A 22,085-nucleotide genomic window follows, 5' to 3' on the forward strand; every position below is an offset into this window, starting at 1 on the left:
TCCCCACAGCACACCACAATCAGCACTCTGTGTATACATGTATATCTCCCCACAGCACACCACAATCAGCACTCTGTGTATACATGTGTATCTCCCCACAGCACACCACAATCAGCACTCTGTGTATACATGTGTATCTCCCCACAGCACACCACAATCAGCACTCTGTGTATACATGTGTATCTCCCCACAGCACACCACAATCAGCACTCTGTGTACACATGTGTATCTCCCCACAGCACACCACAATCAGCACTGTGTACACATGTGTATCTCCCCACAGCACACCACAATCAGCACTGTGTACACATGTGTATCTCCCTACAGCACACCACAATCAGCACTCTAATATGTATACATGTGTATCTCCCCACAGCACACCACAATCAGCACTCTAATGTGTACACATGTGTATCTCCCCACAGCACACCACAATCAGCACTGTGTACACATGTGTATCTCCCCACAGCACACCACAATCAGCACTGTGTACACATGTGTATCTCCCCACAGCACACCACAATCAGCACTGTGTATACATGTGTATCTCCCTACAGCACACCACAATCAGCACTGTGTACACATGTGTATCTCCCCACAGCACACCACAATCAGCACTCTGTGTACACATGTGTATCTCCCCACAGCACACCACAATCAGCACTGTGTACACATGTGTATCTCCCCACAGCACACCACAATCAGCACTCTAATGTGTACACGTGTCTCTCCCCACAGCACACCACAATCAGCACTCTAATGTGTACACATGTGTATCTCCTCACAGCACACCACAATCAGCACTCTGTGTATACATGTGTATCTCCCCACAGCACACCACAATCAGCACTGTGTATACATGTGTATCTCCCCACAGCACACCACAATCAGCACTCTAATGTGTATACATGTGTATCTCCCAACAGCACACCACAATCAGCACTCTAATGTGTATACATGTGTATCTCCCAACAGCACACCACAATCAGCACTCTAATGTGTACACGTGTCTCTCCCCACAGCACACCACAATCAGCACTCTAATGTGTATACATGTGTATCTCCCCACAGCACACCACAATCAGCACTCTAATGTGTACACGTGTCTCTCCCCACAGCACACCACAATCAGCACTGACTAGTAAAGGAATTGCTTGAGCATCACGTGGGCATCCTCTCCCACGTGACTAGTACGTCCTTAGTTCCAGACCAGCGCCATTCTAGACACGACCTTCACCCGAGTCGCACTTTTCTGTTCCGCCAACGTCATCTTACCACGTGACTAAGCTACCATAGCAACAACTGCGTCACTTATACCCTCCACCGGGTATAACACTTATGTAGGAGTAATGCTGGCACCCGTAGTTTAGGTGCTTTATACCCAAATGCCCAGACACTTACTTTCTGATTTGGCTCTGACAACGGGTGTTGCCGCAGTGCCAATCCCGGAGAGTGGGCTTTCACCGACTCGGGAGTTAATACACTTGTGCTTGTAATTCCGTATCGGTGCGCGGTCTCGTCAGTGACGTCACTGGCCCGGCATCTCGTGTGCGCGCTGTTGCCGGGCAAGGGAGGGGAGCGCGGGGAAGGGTCACGTGATTTTTTCCTCGCCAATCTCCTGCGGACTGTCTGAGCGCGCGACCCCAGGCATTGGATGACGCTGCTGACAGACTGTGGGCGGGGCCAGAGCCGAACACTAAAAGCTGTTATTCTAAGCGGCTACTCGCCATTTTGATAGACTCCGACTGAAGAGGCAGAAGGTCGGCGAGTTTCTGGTTCCGTGACCAGAGAGGCCGGATGGTGAAATCCTCCCTCCAGCGGATACTGAATAGCCATTGCTTTGCCAGAGAAAAAGAAGGAAATAAAAGCAGCATCACCATGCCTCTCCTGAGTATTCCCAGTAATAGTAGTGAAAGGTAGGAGGCCGTGTGTGACCTGTCCCCTCAGCAGCGGGGTCCTAGTGGCGGCCGTGTGCTGCGCGCCCTGGCCTGTAGGTGGCGTGCGCGGCCCTGTAAGTGGCACCTGGGTGACATCACTCAGGTGTGGCTGCGAGTGCTGTGTTCTATAGGGGTCACGTGGTACAGGTATGTATGTATGTATGTGTGTGTATATGTATGTGTGTATATATATATATATATATATATATATATATATATATATATATATATATATATACCACTGTGCTGTGCTCTAGGGGGTCACCTAGTACAGGTATATACAGGTGTGTAGATATATCTCTAACTATACCACTGTGCTGTGCTCTAGGGGGTCACCTAGTACTGGTATATACAGGTGTGTAGATATATCTCTAACTATACCACTGTGCTGTGCTCTAGGGGGTCACCTAGTACTGGTATATACAGGTGTGTATGTATATATCTGTCCTGTTTGGGTAAAGATGTCATGTGTTGCGGATGTCCTGCAGCCGCGGGGACTCAAACCCATTTTTTGATCGTACCAAGGATGCTCGATAACTCCTTATCACAGCAGGTTCGCTCATCTCTAAAATATATCTATCACTTGCTCAGGTTGGGTGGGAATATGTCTGGCGTGTCAGGTATGTTTTTATGCTGCTGAATTCTCTGACCTCCCTAGTAATCAATGGACTTCTCTATGTGGTGGGGATCTCAGGGCTGCAAGCCTTGCCTGTATTGTAAAGGGTTAATGGCGGTGTGTGCTGTCCCCGAGGCGTGTAGGCGTGCTGGTGATTTTCCACAGTGATTCAGAGTGGATGAGGCCTGTGATGATTGTGCACTTTTGTTCGGTCTTCTCCTTGTGGCCAGGACTGGTAAATGCGGATCTGCGGCCTGCTGAGTGGTAGTCGCAGTGCCCATAGCACTGATGTTCTGCTGCTTGATGGAATAAATGACTGTCCATCTGTAGGGAAGACGCAGGTATACACCTGGTATACAGCATGGAGGTGGGGTCAGCGTAAACCTTTCTGTATCTGGCTGCTGTAATCCCCCGTGGGCATCTGGTGAGATGACGTGAGCTGCGGGGTGAGATGGTGCATAGGGAGGAGTCAGGTCTTCATATGATGGCGATCACAATCCTTTTGTAGAAGGAGCTAGGTGATGTGTATTAGGTGCAGCAGGTGTCGGCCTATGTGTTATTGCACTTTTCCGTTATCTTTGCACTTTTCCGTTATCTTTGCACTTATAACAAGATATTTTAGTTGTCATGGCTGACTTTATGTACTAAATGTACGGTATTCCCTCTGTCGATGGTTGATTGCTTTCAGTTGTATAAACAGCTTATCTAGTCGGTAGCAGTGATCGCCTTCTGCTAGTGACTAGACGTGATGGATGTAAATGACAGTGCCTTGAAGAGAGCACCCATTCAGCTTTACCAATTGTCAATTTATTCATAAACTCCTAGGAGGACGAACTGCACAATGAAGAATTTAGAAAGGTTACTTTGATCTGTTGGTTATGACTAGCATAATTTACCCATACAGCCATGAGATGGCAATTCCTTTTTAAAGACTTCTCCTGCAGTTTCTTCCTGAGTACATCACTCCTTGGCTTTCTGCTTGCCCTTGGGTCAGTGCTGTCTACAAGATTAATAGCTCGGGCCAGTATGTGTGTCATGCCCTAAGCCCAACTGTGAAAGGTGAGGCATCATCAGAGCAACGCAGGCCACCATCTGACCATTGCTTGGAAGCTGACCATCATTGATAAACTGCAGAGATGGCAGGTAGCTGGCCATATAGAATGACATGAATATCCATTCTTGAGATCAGAGATTTTTATTAAGAGGTAAACTGCAGTTGTATGTTTTTAACAAGTACTTTGTAGTATCTTACTCATTTACAAAGATGAGAATCTCCTTAAACATCCATTATTTTACAATAGTCACAACTATACAAGTTCTGTTTTAACTGTTCTAACTTTTTTTTTTTTTCCCTTTTCTCATTAGTTCCAGGGTTTCTTTCAATTGCTGTAGTAACCTGGGTCCCGGGCCTCGGTGGTGTTCCTGATGTCCCTCACCCACCCCTGAAGATCCCAGGTGGGCGAGGGAATAGTCAAAGGGATCACAATCTTTCAGCTAATTTATTTTATTCTGTAAGTATTACATATCTTTATATATTTCTTAATTATGGAAGCACCCTTCCTTCATTTTATGTTCCACCTCTGGATTAATATCCCTAATGTCTGTAGTAAAAATCTTGCCAGCCACATTGCAGCCAGTGTTCTGCTCTTTTCTCTTCTGGACCTGACCGGAAGTCGGAGTGAGCGGTCACAAGCTCTCAATGTAAAATACACTGTGCGTCAGCACACTGCGATTGAATATATGAACGCCACTATTGCTGAAAATGACAAATATGTAAGGTACTTGGTGGTTTTTGATCGAAGGGTGCAAAAGCCATCCAACCACGTCAAGGTGTACCTAAATAAGGATGGTCCTTGTCACTAATGTCCTACCTCTCCATGTGATAAGCCAGGCCTCATCTGAATGGGGAGGTGAAAAGGGAAGACAGGCATAGCTCACAATTCAAATATCTCTGTACCTATACATTTAATACTAAGGGTGTGCGGCCTTTTTTGTTAGCTTTCATTGTAAGTCTGAGATCCTCCTTCTGGCTCTAATAGTCCTACATTGAGTAGTGATTTCTGGTCCGCACAGCAAACACTAAACTGATATAGCGGGTCGTTCACAACTAGCAGATGACCAGAGCAGTGCTGAGAACAGCTGAAGACTGCGACCGTTAAATATTCTAAGCATATGCAGGGAGCACAAATTGGTGATACTACCCCCAGCTTTGTTTCTTTCTCTCCCCACCAGAGTGGTTCTTGACTGTATGCCAAGGCAGTAAACCTCACCATGTCCTCTTATTCTCCTATTTGACTTGTCCATTGCTTTCTTTAGGATAATAGGCTGATCATTACAGAAGATCTTGCGTCCAATAACAGGACTAGAATTCTTAACGTCCAATATAAGCTAACAGATGGAAAGCAAGTGGATTGGAGAGCTGTGTTAAATAATAATAGCCTATATGTAGAAATCCCGACCGGCACACTCCCTGATGGGAGCAAAGATAGGTAAGTCTCTGAAATATGTCATTTAAGTTTTGCACTGCACCATACCTTTTTCAAAGGCCTTTTATGGAGCCGTCTGACGGGGATCGCAACCCTTGCGCTGGCAGACTAAGCATGACAGCATGTATTTCTATTCAGCTGCCACGATTGGGTCAGGAGAGTTGCCAGTTGACGGCCAGTCTGAGCATTGTGTTGTGATTCCTGTCAAAGTTCTACAGCTATCTGACTCTTTTCTTAGGCTACCTTCATACAGCAGTATTTGGTCAGTATATGTAAGCCAAAACCAAGAGAGGAACAATCTTGGGAAAAGTGTAGTAACATGTCACCACTCCTGTATTTCTCACCCACTCCTGGTTTTGGCTTCCAAATACTGAGGGGAAAATACTGAATATGTGAACGTGCCCTTATACTGACTGAGATCAGATTTCCTGAAGTTTCCAAAAGTGTAAGGGTACCGTCACACATTGAAATTTCCATCGCTACGACGTTACGATTCGTGACGTTCTAGCGATATCGTTACGATATCGCTGTGTCTGACACGCTACTGCGATCAGACACCCTGCTGAGAATCGTACGTCGTAGCAGATCGTTTGGAACTTTCTTTCGTCGCTTGATCACCCGCTGACATCGCTGGATCGTTGTGTGTGACAGCGATCCAGCGATGTCTTCGCTTGTAACCAGGGTAAACATCGGGTTACTAAGCGCGGCCCTGCGCTTAGTTACCCGATGTTTACCCTGGTTACCCGGGGACTTCGGCATCGCTCCAGCGCCGTGATTGCACAGTGTGACCGCAGTCTACGACGCTGGAGCGATGATTATACGACGCTGCGACGTCACGAATCGTGCCGTCGCAGCGATGAAAATTTCAATGTGTGACGGTACCCTAAGGCTGCCGTCACACTAGCAGTATTTGGTCAGTATTTTATGTCAGTATTTGCAAGCCAAAATCAGGAGTGGGTGATAAATGCAGAAGTGGTGACGTGTTTCTATTATACTTTGCCCTCTAATTGTTCCCCTCCTGGTTTTGGCTTACAAATACTGACGTAAAATACTGACCAAATACTGCTAGTGTGACGGCTGCCTAAGTGTTCCCAACTATAGCTGTGCTGTCTCAGTATTTTAGACAATAAGCTTCTGCATTCCTATAAAACCAGTGGTCAATCAGTTCTTAATAAGCCATATGTTCTTGCTAACCTCATGTGTTCTCAACCTTAACGGGGAAAAACCTCCAAGAAAAGATTAAAAATTGTCCCTGTTTCAAGTAACTGTTTAAAAAAAAAAAAAAGAAGAAAAAAAATCATGGTCGAAAAATGTGTATGTTGAGGGGTCAGAGGAAACAAATTTTCTCCTACGCCTCATTGGGGGACACAGGACCATGGGTGTTATGCTGCTGCCACTAGGAGGACACTCTGTAATACAGAAAGAATAGCTCCTCCCCTGCAGTATACACCCTCCTGCTGGCTCCAAGTGAACCAGTTCTTGCTTGGTGTCTATAGGAGGCACTTGGGTCTGTTTCAGACCCCACCGTTTTTATTTAAATTTTTACTTTTTATTCTATTTTTTTCCTTAACGGTGGTTAAGTAGGTGGCCGCCTTCTTTCCTTCAGTGCTGCGTGGCTCTGTCGTTCACGACGAGTGGATCCGCTACTTAGTGTTCTCTGGATACAAGAATAAATCAAAGCAGGGTGTGACTATAACTAAAATTTTACTTTTAATATGAATCTAAAATGGTATAAATAACCAACATGAAAAACACACATGAAGGACTCACAGACAAATCACATTCTTGGGAATGTAAAACCACAGAATCACCGAGATTTTATAAGCCACAGTTCAATTTATCAATCTTAGGGGAAAAAGAAATTCTCATGACATGAGAATCGCATAACAGCAATCACAAGCCGCATGTCTCATATTCCAAATACCTTCTTGTGGAATGGAAAAGCAATAGCAGTGATTGAGGTGAGATCGTTCCAATCGTATATGTCAAAGTTCTTTCTTTGCTATGGATAGGACCGCTCACTATTGGCACTGCATCCGGGAGAGGGGGCACATTCCGGCCACACACCCATCCACCCATGCTGCCAAAAGGATTTTTGCTTAACCCCAAAATAAAGAAACCATTTTCCTACGCGTTTTGTTATATAAACTCATGAGGGGAAATTTTTAAACTGTCCCTCCAACTCCGTGGTGGGCACTCCACGTGAGGGTAATGAGGCAGTTGCCCACCACGGAGTTGGAGGGACAGTTTACAAATTTCCCCTGATGAGTTTATATAACGAAACGCGTAGGGAAATGGTTTCTTTATTTTGGGGTTAAGCAAAAATCCTTTTGGCAGCATGGGTGTGGCCGGAATGTGCCCCCCCTCCCGGATGCAGTGCCAATAGTGAGCGGTCCTATCCATAGCAAAGAAAGAGAATTTTGAGGTGAGATCGTTCCAATCGTATATGTCAATCACTGCTATTGCTTTTCCATTCCACAAGAAGGTATTTGGAATATGAGACATGCGGCTTGTGATTGCTTTTGTTATGCGATTCTCATGTGATGAGAATTTCTTTTTCCCCTAAAAGATTGATAAATTGAACTGTGGCTTAAAATCTCGGGGATTCTGTGGTTTTACATTCCCAAGAATGTGATTTGTCTGTGAGTCCTTCATGTGTGTTTTTCATGTTGGTTATTTATACCATTTAAGATTCATATATTAAGAGTTAAATTTTAGTTAGTCACACCCTGCTTTGATTTATTATTTTGGATTGGTGGATATATATCTTTTTCTTTCTCTGGATACAAGAGACTTCTCATCTCGTCCTCCCAGGGCAAAAGCTTCAGAGTTCTTCCAAGCTATATGCTCTGAGTAAAGACGGACTTATTATTCCGGTCCCTCAAAGCGAACGGTTTCAAGGTTTTTATTCAAACCTCTTCATGGTTCCAAAGAAGGACGCTACAGTACGGCTCATACTGGACCTAAAACTGCTGAACATGTTTGTCAGGATGCGACGGTTCCAGATGGAAACGCTTCGTTCTGTAATCGCCTCCATGCCATGGGAAAAGGCGAGTTCCTGGCGTCTATAGACATCCAGGACGCGTACTTCTACATTTCTATTTTACCTTCCCACTAAAGGTTTCTTCGCTTTGCAGTTCAGGAACAGCTCTGCCCTTCAGCCTCGCCATCGCCCCCAGGGTACTCGCAAAGGTCATGGCGGCTGCAGTGACCATAGTCCACTCCTGAGGAGTGGTGGTGCTACCTTATCTTGACTATATCCTCATCAAAGGCCCCTCTTTCCGCACCTGCAAGGAGGCCGTGAACATCACAATAGATACTTTCTCTCATCTGGGTTGGAAGATAAACTTAAAAAAAAAAAAAAAAATCTTCCCCAGTACCGGCTCAGCGAATTTCCTCTAAGATTGATACTGGACTCGTCCCAGGGGTTGTTGCTTCTTCCCCCGGAAAAGATCTCAGCCTTACAGCGGGAAGCTCTCCCAATCACATACTCACTCTCTGCGTTTTCAGTATGGGACTCCTTGGCAGGATGGTAGCAGCCTTGAAGGAGGTTCCATTTGCCCAAATACACCTCCGTCCCTTACAGCATGCCCTCCTGGCCGTTTGGGACAGGAACCCGCTCTTCCTCGCCCGTAGGTTCTTCCCCCAGCGAGTCAGACAGTTTCTCAGGTGGCGGACATTAAAGTCCTCCCTTAATCAAGGGAAGTCTTTTCTTCCAGTACATTGGTTATTTGTGACAACAGATGCCAGTCTTCTAGGCTGGGGAGCGGTGATCTTACATCACACTGCTGAGGGCTGCCGGTCACTTCAGGAATCCCGCCTTTTGACCAACATCTTAGAAATTCGGGAAATCAGGTTAGCTCTTCCCCAATTTTATCCCTTCCTGGCGGGTCATCCCATCAGGATGCAGTCAGACAATGCCACTGCAGTGACATACATTAACCGACAAGGGGGAACCTACAGCATGGCAGCCATGAATGACATTCTCTGTTGGGCCGAGGAAAACCTCTCAATGACTTCTGCGGTTCACATCCCGGGAGTGGACTATTGGGAGGCAGATTTCCTCAGTCGTCAAGGCCTCGACTCCTGGGAGTGGTCTCTCCATCCGGAGATTTTCCACCAGATCTGCTGTCATTGGAGCTCCCCCGACGTGGATCTGATGGCCTCACGGCTAAATTCCAAGGTTCCCGACTTCATAGCTCGGTCCCACGATCCAGCAGCAATCGGGGCAGATGCACTTGTACTTCCTTGGCGTCCTTTTCGGCTTCCGTACATATTTCCCCCGCTCCCTTACTTCCGAGAGTCATCAGGAAGATCAGAGCGGTGGGAGTACCGGTAATCCTGATTGCGCCAGATTGGCTCACCGGGCGTGGTACACGGAACTAGTTCAACTAGTCACTGATGTTCCCTTGCAATTACAGAATCACGCAGACCTCCTTTCACAGGGCCCCATTTACCAACAGCACTCCGAGGCCCTGTACTTGACGACATGGCCGTTGAGTCCTGGGTTCTAACCCAGGCAGGTTTCTCTCCGGAAGTCATCTCTACCATGATCAGCGCCAGAAAGCCTACGTCTATGCGCATTTATCATCGCACTTAGAAAATCTTCTTTTCCTGGTGCAACGACTGGGGACATTCTCCTCTTGCATTTTCCATTCCTTCCACCCTCAAATTTTTACAAACTGGTTTGGACTTGGGTCTCGCCCTTAGTTCTCTCAAGGGGCAGTTTTCAGCCCTATCTGTTCTGTTCCAACACAGGATTGCTAACAGATTACAAGTGAAGATGTTCATTCAGGGAGTCTCCCATAGGAGTGCCGCCCTATAAGATGCCGTCGGAACCATGAGACCTTAATCTGGTCCTCTGAGTATTGCAAGAAGCTCTATTCGAACCTCTACAGGAGGTTTTCCTGTCTCTTCTTTCAAGGTTCCTGGTTGCGCTCACATCCATTAGACTGGTCTCAGAGCTGGCAGCTCTGTCTTGTCAAGTTTCCGTTCCTGAATTTTCATCTGGATAAGGTGGTTGAGAACATCCCCGTCCTTTTTGCCAAAGGTTGTCACATCCTCACATCCTTTCATCTCAATCAGGAGATTGTCTTACCGTCTCTGTCCGGCACCAGTACATCGCATCGAGAAGGCCCTCCACACACTGGATATAGTGAGAGCTCTCGAGATACGTCTCGCGGACGGCATCCTTCCGCAGGTCGGAAGCCCTGTTTGTGCTCCAGGAAGGGCCAAGGAAGGGGTTTCTCGCTCCCAAGACGACAATAGCAAAACAGATTCGTTCAGCTATTCAGGAGTCCTACCGTATCAGAGGTCATTCTGTCCCAGCAGGGATTAAGCTCATTCTACTTGGTCAGTGGGTGCGTCTTGGGCCATCCGGCACCAAGCTTCGGGAGCACAAGTTTACAGAGCTGCGACCTGGTCCAGTCTGCATACGTTTACAAAACATTGCCATATTCATTCTCAGGCCTCGGCAGATGTGACCGTAGGCAGACGAATTTTGCAGGTGGCTGTGCCGCACCTGTAACCTGTGGGTACAAGGAGCAATTACAGTTGATCCCCACCCAGGGACTGATTTAGGACGTCCCATGGTCCTGTGTCCCCCAATGAGGCGTAGAAGAAATAGGGATTTTTGTGTACTCACCGTAAAATCCTTTTCTCCGAGCCAATCATTGGGGGACACTGCACCCACCCTCTTAGTCTAACGGCTTTGGTTTTCTGTGTTGCCTTGGTTTTGACATAGTTCATCCTGGCTAAATGTTAAGCTCCTACTGCTTTGTTAACGAACTGGTTCACTTGGAGCCAGCAGGAGGGTGTATACTGCAAGGGAGGAGCTATTCTTTCTGTATTAGTGTCCTCCTAGTGGCAGCAGCATAACACCCATGGTCCTGTGTCCCCCAAGATTGGCTCGGAGAAAAGGATTTTACAGTGAGTACACAAATCCCTATTTCTCTGACCTGCCCTTTTCCAAAATAGAACTTGGTTACATGAATGGCTTAAAACTCCCACTGATATTGGGATATGCAAATGTCACCCATGAATGTCTAATTGGCCTCAGCTGCTGAAATTGTAGGGTGTAACTAAGCCAGGTTCAGATGAGGGTGCACAATTGTCATTTTTAATGCTGGATAAAGATGGCTTTTTACATCTGCGTGGCATCTGTTTTGTACATAACTGTTAATACAGTTTTTTTTCTATATATTAAATATGTTTTTCATAAAGGTGTGCTGCTCTCCAGCCTCCCACCATCCTTTCTAGGTGAGGGTGTATTACTAAGGATTAGTAGTGACTAGTAGCATTGCTGGTCCAATGTGTACACTCCAGTGCTGCAGTCATGTGGCCAGCTTTATTTATTTATTTTCCTCCCCTTCTTCCCAGAGCCATAACTTTTTTTTTATTTTTTTTTTTATCTTTCTGTCAATATGGCCATGTAAGGATTTGTGTTTTGCGGGACAAGTTGTACTTTTGCATGACACTATTAGGCCAGGATCACACACATGCGAGATACAGCCGAGTCTCGCAGGTGAAAACCCAGCTCTGGCGCCGGCACTCCGGAGCGGAGCCTGCGGCTCCATGTGTTGCTATGCGGCTGCACGCTCTGCTCGAGTGCCGGCACCAGAGCTGGGTTTTCACCTGCGAGACTCGGACGTATCTCGCGTATGTGTGATCCCGGCACACATTTTTTTTTTTTTTTATACTGTGTTCACTGAATGCTAAAACTGACCTGCCATTAGGATTCTCCAGGTCATTGAGTTCATAGACACCAAACATGTTTAGGTGTGTTTTTTTTTTTTTTTTTGTTTGTTTGTTTTTTAATCTAAGTGGTGGGGGAAAAAAAATTGCGCTATTTTCCAAACACTGTAGCGTCTCCATTTTCCGTGATCTCGGTTTGGGTGAAGGCTAATTTTTTTTTTTTTTTTTTTTGCGTGCCGAATTTATTTTTTCGGTTAGATATGATCTTTTGATCGCCTGTTACGGTGACCAAAAAGGCATAATTCTGACGTTTTGCCCTTATTTTTTTTTCGTTGTTAGCGTTACTGCGGGTTGCAGTCACAGCTGTGGGGTCACGCTGACTGATCTGCCAGCATGATCCCGCAGTTGTCTCACCGGTGGACTTGACTGCGGTAGTATTACCACGGATAAGAACTACTGCGCCGGTGTTTCCCACGCTGTCACACAGATGACAGCGTAGAAAATGCCATAGGAAGCCGGTAAAACAAACTCCGCAAATCTGCAAACATTTTTATATCTGCGTTTTGCTGCAGATTTGACTGACTCTATTTAAGTCAATGGGTGAAAAACGCTGCAGAAACGCAGAATTGACATGCTGCAGATACTCATGGAAATTTACTGATCATGTACATAACACTTCAGGATTGTCATTGAATTGGCTTGCATAAGGATTCCATAGCATTTTGGGCCCACTTCCATGCAGAAAAACTGCATCAAAAATGCACTGTCTGCACATAGCCTTACTCTATTAAAACTTGCCACCATTGCAGATTACAGCTAACATACACAAAGCAATAAATCGTTTTTTGTTTTCAATAAACATTGTCCCTAGGCACAGTTCAGTGGGTGGTGTGACCCTCATCACTATTTACTTGCCCTCTCTGGGGCTCAGGCGGTGTCTGCTGTTGCCCTGATTTATCTTTTTCAGCAGTGCAGACATTTCATTGACAGAAATGCGGGTGATGACCATGGCAAAGCTCAGCTGCTATGCCAATATAGATGCGAAGAGCTGCGGAGTTCAGTGCTATAGACAGAGCCCAAGATGGTGGCAAAGCCAGTGCTGGATTCAGGAATGGCCAGTATAATAATAATAATGTTTATTTTTATATAGCGCTAACATATTCCGCAGTGCTTTACAGTTTGCACACATTATCATCGCTGTCCCCGATGGGGCTCACAATCTAAATTCCCTATCAAGTATGTCTTTGGAATGTGGGAGGAAACCCACGCAAACACGGGGAGAACATACAAACTCCTTGCAGATGTTGTCCAAGGTGGGATTTGAACCCAGGACCCCAGCGCTGCAAGGCTAACCACTAAGCCACTGTGCTGCCCAGTAATAAGGCTGGAGTCACACTAGCTTATGGCTTCTGATGCGATATACTAATGACCCTTGGCTTCTGCTCCCCTGGAAGTGGGTTCCTAGTGTCATGCTACTGCGCACTGATCCTCATGCAATGAGGGGACCGAAGCACAGCTGCAGAGTAGGTGGAGACATTAATTTCTCAATTTCCTATGCTGCCGGCCTATATCGCACAACAGTTGTTGTCACTGGCACCCATAGGCTTATATGGGTGTGAGTGAGCAGAGCCTCGCTGCCAATTGCAGCATACTGTGAATGTTCTCACATGCCAATTCGGCATGAGAAAATAATCGCTGATGTGAGCTGCCCCATAGAGTAATACTGGGCAGACTGCGATCTGATTTATCGCATAGCACTCAGCCGTATTGTACGGTAGTGAGACTCCGGCCTAAGTGTATGTTGCTACTTGGACCATTGATTCATACACAAAAATGAAAAGGGAAGAAGTCACGTGAACGACTCCATTGACTTGTATTAAATCTTGTGCTCTTTGTATTCTGTTTGATTTGCAGATGGACAACGCACTAATGACAAAATATATATACCGTATTTTCCGGCGTATAAGACAACTTTTTAACCCCTGAAAAACTTCTTAAAAGTCGGGGGTCGTCTTATACACCGGGTGCAGACCAATGTGCATATGGTGGGGGGGGGGGGGGGGAGTGGTCCCGATGACTAAGAGAGGGTGTCTTACTGGAAAGTGTGAGTGGAGTATCCCCCTATTACTTAATTGTGGCAGCGTGGGGTTTCTGTGCTAGTAAGCTGCGGCGGCTCCTCTTCGTGCCGCGTGGGTGCTCTGTGCTGTGGGGCAGCGGCGTATCTTCGTGCTGCGTCGGGGCACCTCCGGCATTTCCTCAAAGCCCGGAAGCAGCGGCAGCTCCATTTCTGCGATGCGGTGGCCTCCGGGAAAATGGCCGCTGGGGCGGTGCATGCTCAGATTCAGATCTCATCCTGAGATCTCAGGAGACAAGATCTGAATCTGAGCATGCACCGCCCCAGCTGCCATTTTCCCAGAGGCCACCGCATCGCAGCAATGGAGCTGCTGCTGCCTCCGGGCTTTGAGGAAATGCCAGAGGAGCCCCTGACGCTGCACGAAGTTACGCCGCCGCCCCACAGCACAGACCCCACGCTGCCACAATGAGGTAATAGGGGGGATACGCCACTCACATTTTCTTGTGAGACGCCCCCTCTCTTCGTCATCAGGACCACCCCCCCTCCCCAAAAGGCACATTAGTCACTGGCCCTATAAGACGACACATGGCATATAAGACGACCCCGACTTTAAAATACAGTACTCATCTGAACCTTCATTTGCTAAGCCATTCAAACTGATGTAGCTAATGGGCAGAAAGACTTAACAAATATGGAAAGTGGCTTTATGATCCTACATGAAGTGTCTTTCTGAGAATGATGTATGTTTTCAGTTCTCAGTATTAATTTTGGTAAGGTGCAGAACTGCTTTTTGTAGGCTATGAATTGGTTTCTACTTTTGTCCCATGTACCTTCTGTTAATAACTCTGACTTTCCTTTCTTCTAGCTTTGCTGTTCTGTTGGAATTTGCGGAAGAGCAACTCCAAGTCGATCATGTCTTCATCTGTTTCCACAAGAACAGAGATGACCGAGGTGAAGTTTCTGAATAACCTGAGTTTGTCCAGCTTTTCCTTTTCAGTGCATAGTGCAGTCCTACTGATATGTATTGTGGGATTAAAACTTTACTAATAGCAATGCCACAAGAGGACTAAAATCCTCCAAAAATTAAAAAAAAAAAAAAAAAACTGAAAAAAGGCAGCACCGCTTACATGCCCAGGTCTCTGAACAAATGCACTACAGGATGCAGCCAGCCCATATAGCAAGTTGTTGGCAACACAGGTGCATAATACTAAATAGACAGCCACTCACCACATACCCATTCATGGAGGGGGTGACTGCTTAGTATACATTTGCACAATAAAGGCCTGTATAGGACACATAAAGGAACTGCATAGTGTCTGGTTCTCAGCCTATTGGTCACGGCCATACTATTCGATTAGGCGGGCTGGCCAGCACTCTGTAAATGCATCCCAGTGTGAACACCCCTGTATACAAGACCTGTGTTGCCAACATCTTGCTAAGTGCCCCCCCTCCTCAAGTTAAAACAATAAAAAAAATACACATATTTGGTATCGGTGTTCAGAATCGCCCGATCTATCGAGGATTAACCTGATCACTAAACGGCATAGTGAGAGTCAAAACGCCAGAATTACATTTGCTTTTTTTTTTTTTTGGGGGGGGGGGGGGGGTTGCTGTGACATTGCATTAAAATGAAATAACGTGTGATCAAAAGATTGTATATGTTATCATTAAAAACATCAGCTCGGCACGCAAAAAATAAGCCCTCACCCAACCCAAGATCACAAAACATGGAGATGCTACGAGTATTTTTTTAACAAAGTTTGGAGGGTTTTTTTTCACCACTTAGATAAAAAAGAACCTAGACATGTTTGGTGTCTATGAACTCGTAATGACCTGGAGAACCATAATGGCAGGTCAGTTTTAGCATTTAGTAAACCTAGCAAAAAAGCCAAACCAAAAAAAACTGTGGGACTGCGCTTTTTTTTTTTTTTTTTTTTTTTGGCGCAATTTCACCGCACTTGGAATTTGTCGTCTTGTTTTCCAGGACATGACATGGTAAAACCAATGATGTCATTCAAAAGTACAACTTGTCCTGCTAAAAACAACCCCTCACATGGCCATATTGACAGAAAAATAAAAAAGTTATGGATCTGGGAAGGAGTGAAAAATGAAAGGTCTTGAAGGTGTTAAATACATAGCTCAGGTTGTCAGTGATGACAAACTGAAGAAAAGTTGCAATGAAAATGTAAGTTTATTCTGCAAAACAAAAAAAAATCCCCTTTAACCCCTTTCTGCCAGCTGACGGAATAGTACGTCAGCTGGCAGATCCCCTGCTTTGAGGTGGGCTCCGTCGGTGAGCCCACCTCAAAGCCGCGACATGTCAGCTGTTTTGTACAGCTGACATGTGCGCGCAATGAGCGCGAGCGGAATCGCGATCCGCCCGCGTCTATTAACTAGTTAAATGCCGCCGTCAAGCGCTGACAGCGGCATTTAACTAGCGCTCGTGGCCAGAAGTGCTCGCACTGCTGACCCCGTCACATGATCGGGGGTCAGCGGTGCATTGCCATAACAACCAGAGGTCTCCTTGAGACCTATGGTTGTTGATGGCCGATTGCTTTGAGCGCCACCCTGTGGTCGGCGCTCAAAGTACACCTGCCTTTCTGCTTTTTTGTAGCAGAGGCGATCGTGTAGTGCATGCTTCTAGCCTCCTATGGAGGCTATTGAAGCATGCCAAAATTAAGAAAAGTTTTAAAAATATAAAAAAAATAAAAAAATATAAAAGTTCAAATCACCCCCTTTCGCCCCAATCAAAATAAAACAATAAAAAAAAAATCAAACCTACACATATTTGGTATCGCCGCGTTCAGAATCGCACGATCTATCAATAAAAACAAAGGATTAACCTGATCGCTAAATGGCGTAGCGAGAAAAAAATCAAAACGCCAAAATTACGTTTTTCTGGTCGCCGCGACATTGCATTAAAATGTAATAACGGGCGATCAAAAAAACGTATCTGCACCAAAAGGGTATCATTAAAAACGCCAGCTCGGCACGCTAAAAATAAGCCCTCACCTGACCCCAGATCACGAAAATTGGAGACGCTACGGGTATCGGAAAATCGCGCTTTTTTTTTTTTTTTTTTTTTTTTACCAAACTTTGGAATTTTTTTCACCACTTAAATAAAAAATAACCTAGACATGTTAGGTGTCTATGAAGTCGTAATGACCTGGAGAATCATAATGGCAGGTTAGTTTTAGCATTTGGTGAACCTAGCAAAAAAGCCAAACAAAAAGCAAGTGTGGGACTGCACTTTTTTTGCAATTTCATCACACTTGGAATTTTTTTCCCGTTTTCTGTTACACGGCAGGGTAAAACCAATGGTATCGTTCAAAAGTACATCTCGTCCCGCAAAAAATAAGCCCTCACATGGCCATATTGACGGAAAAATAAAAAAGTTATGGCTCTGGGAAGGAGGGGAGCGAAAACCGAAAACGAAAAAACGGAAAAAGCTCCGGGGGTGAAGGGGTTAAGACAGGTTAATGTTTCTATATTTCATAGCCTTTACAAATGGCACTGTGGCATGACAGTCAGGCTGAACCCCACACTGCGAACTGGGTTTCAGTAACGTCTGCATCCCAGTCTGTTCATTAGGGCTTGCTCACGCGAGTGTGTAACGCTGACAAATGCTAGGCAATGTTATATCGGATGGTACTCGGACAAGTGTTCTACTATGGGGTAGTGTAGATTTTATATATATTTATATACCGTATATACTCGAGTATAAGCTGACCCGAGTATAAGCAGAGACCCCTAATTTTGCCACAAACAGCTGGGAAAACTTAAAGGGAACCTATCACCCCGTTTTTTTCGGTATGAGATAAAAATACTGTTAAATAGGGCCTGAGCTGTGCATTACAATAGTGTAGTAGTGTAGTTTGTGGACCCCGATTCCCCACCTATGCTGCCGAAATACGTTACCAAAGTAGTCATTTTCGCCTGTCAATCAGGCTGGTCAGGTCGGATGGGCGTGGCTTCTTCCCCCAGATATTGCGTAGTTTTCCGTTGGTGGTGTGCGCATGTCCAAGGTCCCCAATCCTGCACGGGGGGGTGAAAATAGCAGCGATGTCCGTTATTCCATTGGTGGTCGGTGGGCGCGGCCATCTTCCTTTGGCCGCGCGTGCGCAGAAGCGGCGCTCTGCTGGCCGCGGCTTCAGGAAAATGGCCGCGGGATGCCGCGCGTGCGCAGATGGAGATCGCGGCGGCCATTTTCCTGAAGCCGCGGCCAGCAGAGCGCCGCTTCTGCGCACGCGCGGCCAAAGGAAGATGGCCGCGCCCACCGACCACCAATGGAATAACGGACATCGCTGCTATTTTCACCCCCCCGTGCAGGATTGGGGACCTTGGACATGCGCACACCACTACGCCACCAACGGAAAACTACGCAATATCTGGGGGAAGAAGCCACGCCCATCCGACCTGACCAGCCTGATTGACAGGCGAAAATGACTACTTTGGTAACGTATTTCGGCAGCATAGGTGGGGAATCGGGGTCCACAAACTACACTATTGTAATGCACAGCTCAGGCCCTATTTAACAGTATTTTTATCTCATACCGAAAAAAACGGGGTGATAGGTTCCCTTTAATGACTCGAGTATAAGCCTAGAGTGGGAAATGCAGCAGCTACTGGTACATTTCAAAAATAAAAAGATACCAATAAATGTAAAATTAATTGAGACATCAGTAGGTTAAGTTTTTGAATGTCCATATTGAATCACGAGCCCCATATAATGCTCCATAAAGTTTATGATGGGGCCCCATAAGATGCTTCAGCTTCATACAAAAATATGCCCCATATAATGCTGCACAAAGGTTGATTATGGCCCCATAAGATGCTCCATAGAAAATGTGCCCCATATAGTGCTGCACAAAGCTTGATTATGGCCCCATAAGATGCTTCATAAAAACATTTGCCCCATATGCTGCTGCGATTAAAAAAAAAAAAAAAAAAAAAAATGACATACTCGCCTCTTGTCCTGAGCAAGCTGGGACACCGCCGGCACTTGCGATATTCACCTGTCCTCGTTCCACCGCCACATCCCACTCTGTTTTCCGGCTCTCTGTAGTGACTGTTCAGGCAGAGGGCAGCGCACACTAAACATGTCATCGTCGCGCCCTCTGACCTGACCGTCACAGCCAGAGGACACGGAAAACGGAGCGGCACGTGGCGGTGTAACGGGGACAGGTGCATATCGCAATGCTCACCCTCCCCTGTCATACTCGCCCTCCCGGCGCATTCCCTGGCAGCTTCTCCGATGCGATGGTCTTTGATGCTGGCAGCTTGTTCCTGTGTTCAGCTCCACCCCTATTGGAGTGGATTTGCGCCCATATTCATTACTTTAATGAGCGGTACCATGTGACCGCTGAACACAGGAAGAGGCGCCGGAGAAGCAGGGACGTACAGAGACACGCCGGGAGCAGGTGAGTATAATGTGACAGCTGCCGCTCCACCTCCCCTACGAGCCCTGGGACAATGACTCGAGTATAAGCCGAGAGGGGCACTTTCAGACTAAAAAAAAAGTGGACTTATGTATGTATGTTGTTTTTGTCTTATGTCGATTTGGCATCCTGCGCATCTGTTATGGGTGTGAGTGAAACAGCAGTCTGACATTTGTGGTCTCGATCTCCACTCCTCTGCAAAGATTCTTGCATGTGATGGAATCGGATCACACTAAGAGGAGTCTGCTCAGTGGCATAATCGAGCTGATGCTCTTGCGTGAGAGAATACTCTCATGTGACCCCAGCCTTACAACAAATGTGCAACATGGGAACATACTGTGAGATCAGACCTGCATAGTATATTACTGGCCACTCTCCAGTACATGTCGTGGAAACCTGTCTAAGGTGGTGTCTGCCATTTTTAAAGTTGAATATTTAACTATGGATTTGCTTTAATTTCAGCTGCGCTCCTTCGGACCTTCAGCTTTTTGGGCTTTGAGATTGTGAGACCTGGACATCCCCTTGTCCCTAAGAGACCAGACGCTTGCTTCATGGCTTACACATTTGAAAGAGATTCTTCTGACGAAGATTAGAAACCTGCAATGTCCTGCAACTTTTTAGAGCAATTTTTTTTTCTTTAGTCTGTTAAGAGGAGTTGTGAATTATTGTCAACATCTTGTTCTTACTGGTGTAGTTACTGGATCCTGGGGGAGCAGATCGTGGGGGAAGATGGTGGAAATTCTTCAGTCCAGATAATCTTTATTGAATTATTTTTTTGCATGTTTGATGTTGAATAAATGCGCACTCCAGATTACTGCTATGTCAGTGGAAGTTTAATGTGTTTTTGTGATATAAGTTCTTGCATTAATTCTAAATAAAACATTTATATTTGTTTTTTTCTATTTTTTAAGACTAAACCTTTAATGCACTTTACCCACATACCGTATTTTGCGGATTATGAGATGCACCCCAAATTTTGAGGAGAAAAATGGGAAAAAAAATTTTTTTTTAAACATGATGGTGCGTCTTATAATCCATGTATCTTATTGCTTTCTGGGGATGGTTGCTGCGGTGAAGCGGGGTCCCAGGGTCGCTGTTGGAGGAGGCAGGAGTGGAGCGCTGAGATCTCATCTCCCGAGATCTCCATCTGCGCATGCGCTGTCCCGGCAGCCATTTTCCTGGAGTCCACTGCATAGTAAACCATGGAAGTGCAGGGGTCTCCCTTGCCCGCCGAACACCCACATCAACGCACATCCAAACACGCCCTCATCCAAGCCTGCAGGAACGCTGCACTCTTGCCTCCTCCAGCAGCGACCCTGGGACACTGCTCCATCGCGGCTGGTAAGGTATATCCGCATTATAAGATGCACCCCCATTTTCCCCCAAAATTTTTTTGAGGAAAAAGTGCGTCTTATAATCTGAAAAATACGGTAACTGTATGGAAGGGAGTGTAGCCCTAGCAATATTGGGTAGATGTTAGAATCTTCAGAAGACTTGCATTGCTTTAACATAGTAATTTTGTTAAGTTAAAATTGGCACCTACCATATTCCTGCACCTCTTTATACTAGTCTCAAGGAAAAAATATTTAAAATTTGAGTCCTCGGTGGTTGATGCCATTTTTTCAGTTACCATTAAAAGGTAACAGATTACAAGTTTTTGGTCCCTTCATCAGGCATAGAATAACACAATCTTAAGTCACATATTTATGCATAAGGCACAGCAATAGATAAGACAAGTGACATGAAGCAGAACAATCGGTATGGGAAGGGGAGAAGGGGTTGTGGCTGTAAGTATTGGAGCAGATGAGTGTGAATGTCCTGTGATTGAGGTCTGTTCCTTAGTTGAAGGCATAGAAGGATAGTAGGAAGGCATAAAGCCATGCGATGCATTCATTCCTGCTGAGTAGGGTTGAGCGACCTTTAGTTTTTTAGGGTCGAGTTCGGTTTTGTGAAACCCGACTGTCTTAAAAGTCGAGTCGAGTGAAATCGGCCGACCACCGTGAAAAGTCGGGTTTCGGCCGAAACACGAAACCCAATGAAGGAAATTATTATTATTTTTTTTTCTCTCTCTCTACAGAAAATTTCGTATTGCACATTCCAAATCTCTACTGCGCATAAGCGATAACATGACGATAGGCGTTCACTCCCCTAACACCTATGTCATCACTCTGCCCACGCTCATTCATTGGCTGAAAAAATGGCGCTAATCGCGTCATACGAAACGCGACTTTGGCGCCAAGATCGCGTACCGCATGGCCGACCCCGCACAGGGATCGGGTCGGGTTTCATGAGACACCGACTTTGCCAAAAGTCGGCGACTTATGAAAATGAACGACCCGTTTCGCTCAACCCTACTGCTGAGTGTCAAAAGGTTGTCCTAAGATCGTACTCCCTGACTCTTCTGTCTCCCTGAGGTTTGAAGTTATCCTTCAATATCAGTACTTTCATGTCCATGATGCTGTGATTAGGGATTCAAAAATATTTGGCCACCGGTATTTTATATATACATTTTTTTTTTTTCTTCTGTCTTTCTGGTTAGTCTTGATTTCTTGGGGTAGAGCACTCCAGACAATTGGTGCAACTCGTGAGAAGTCTTGGAGCCAGGTATGCGTGGTATTAGTGCAGATGTTAGTCGAAAGTCGTTTGTGGAGTGTAACTAACAATCGGTTAGTCCAATGAACAGAAATGAGGGAGGAGATGGGGGGGGGGGGTGCTATATTGTGGAGAGTAGGGTTGAGCGAAACGGGTCGTTCATTTTCATAAGTCGCCGACTTTTGGCAAAGTCGGCGTCTCATGAAACCCGATCCCTGTGCGGGGTCGGCCATGCGGTACACGATCTTG

At 45.9% G+C, this 22,085-nt stretch overlaps 2 protein-coding genes across 2 annotated transcripts in view; one reads left to right on the plus strand and one right to left on the minus strand.

The window, feature by feature from the left end:
* Positions 1-1,566, minus strand: part of JSRP1 (junctional sarcoplasmic reticulum protein 1) — a 149,369-nt gene extending 147,803 nt beyond the window's left edge. The window contains exon 1 of the mRNA XM_077271948.1: positions 1,402-1,566. The gene's annotated coding sequence lies outside the window, so the exon portion shown is untranslated. The remainder of the gene's footprint in view (positions 1-1,401) is intronic.
* Positions 1,567-1,694: 128 nt separating this feature from the next.
* Positions 1,695-20,136, plus strand: OAZ1 (ornithine decarboxylase antizyme 1). Its single transcript, XM_077271950.1, is given in 6 exon segments — positions 1,695-1,916; positions 3,919-3,976; positions 3,978-4,064; positions 4,870-5,042; positions 14,672-14,757; positions 19,707-20,136. Coding segments are annotated over 6 exon segments (654 nt in total). The 5' UTR covers positions 1,695-1,797; the 3' UTR covers positions 19,838-20,136.
* The last annotated feature ends 1,949 nt before the right edge of the window (positions 20,137-22,085 follow it).

The sequence above is a fragment of the Ranitomeya variabilis genome, chromosome 1 (assembly GCF_051348905.1).
Source record: "Ranitomeya variabilis isolate aRanVar5 chromosome 1, aRanVar5.hap1, whole genome shotgun sequence".
In the NCBI taxonomy this organism is placed as follows: domain Eukaryota; kingdom Metazoa; phylum Chordata; class Amphibia; order Anura; family Dendrobatidae; genus Ranitomeya; species Ranitomeya variabilis.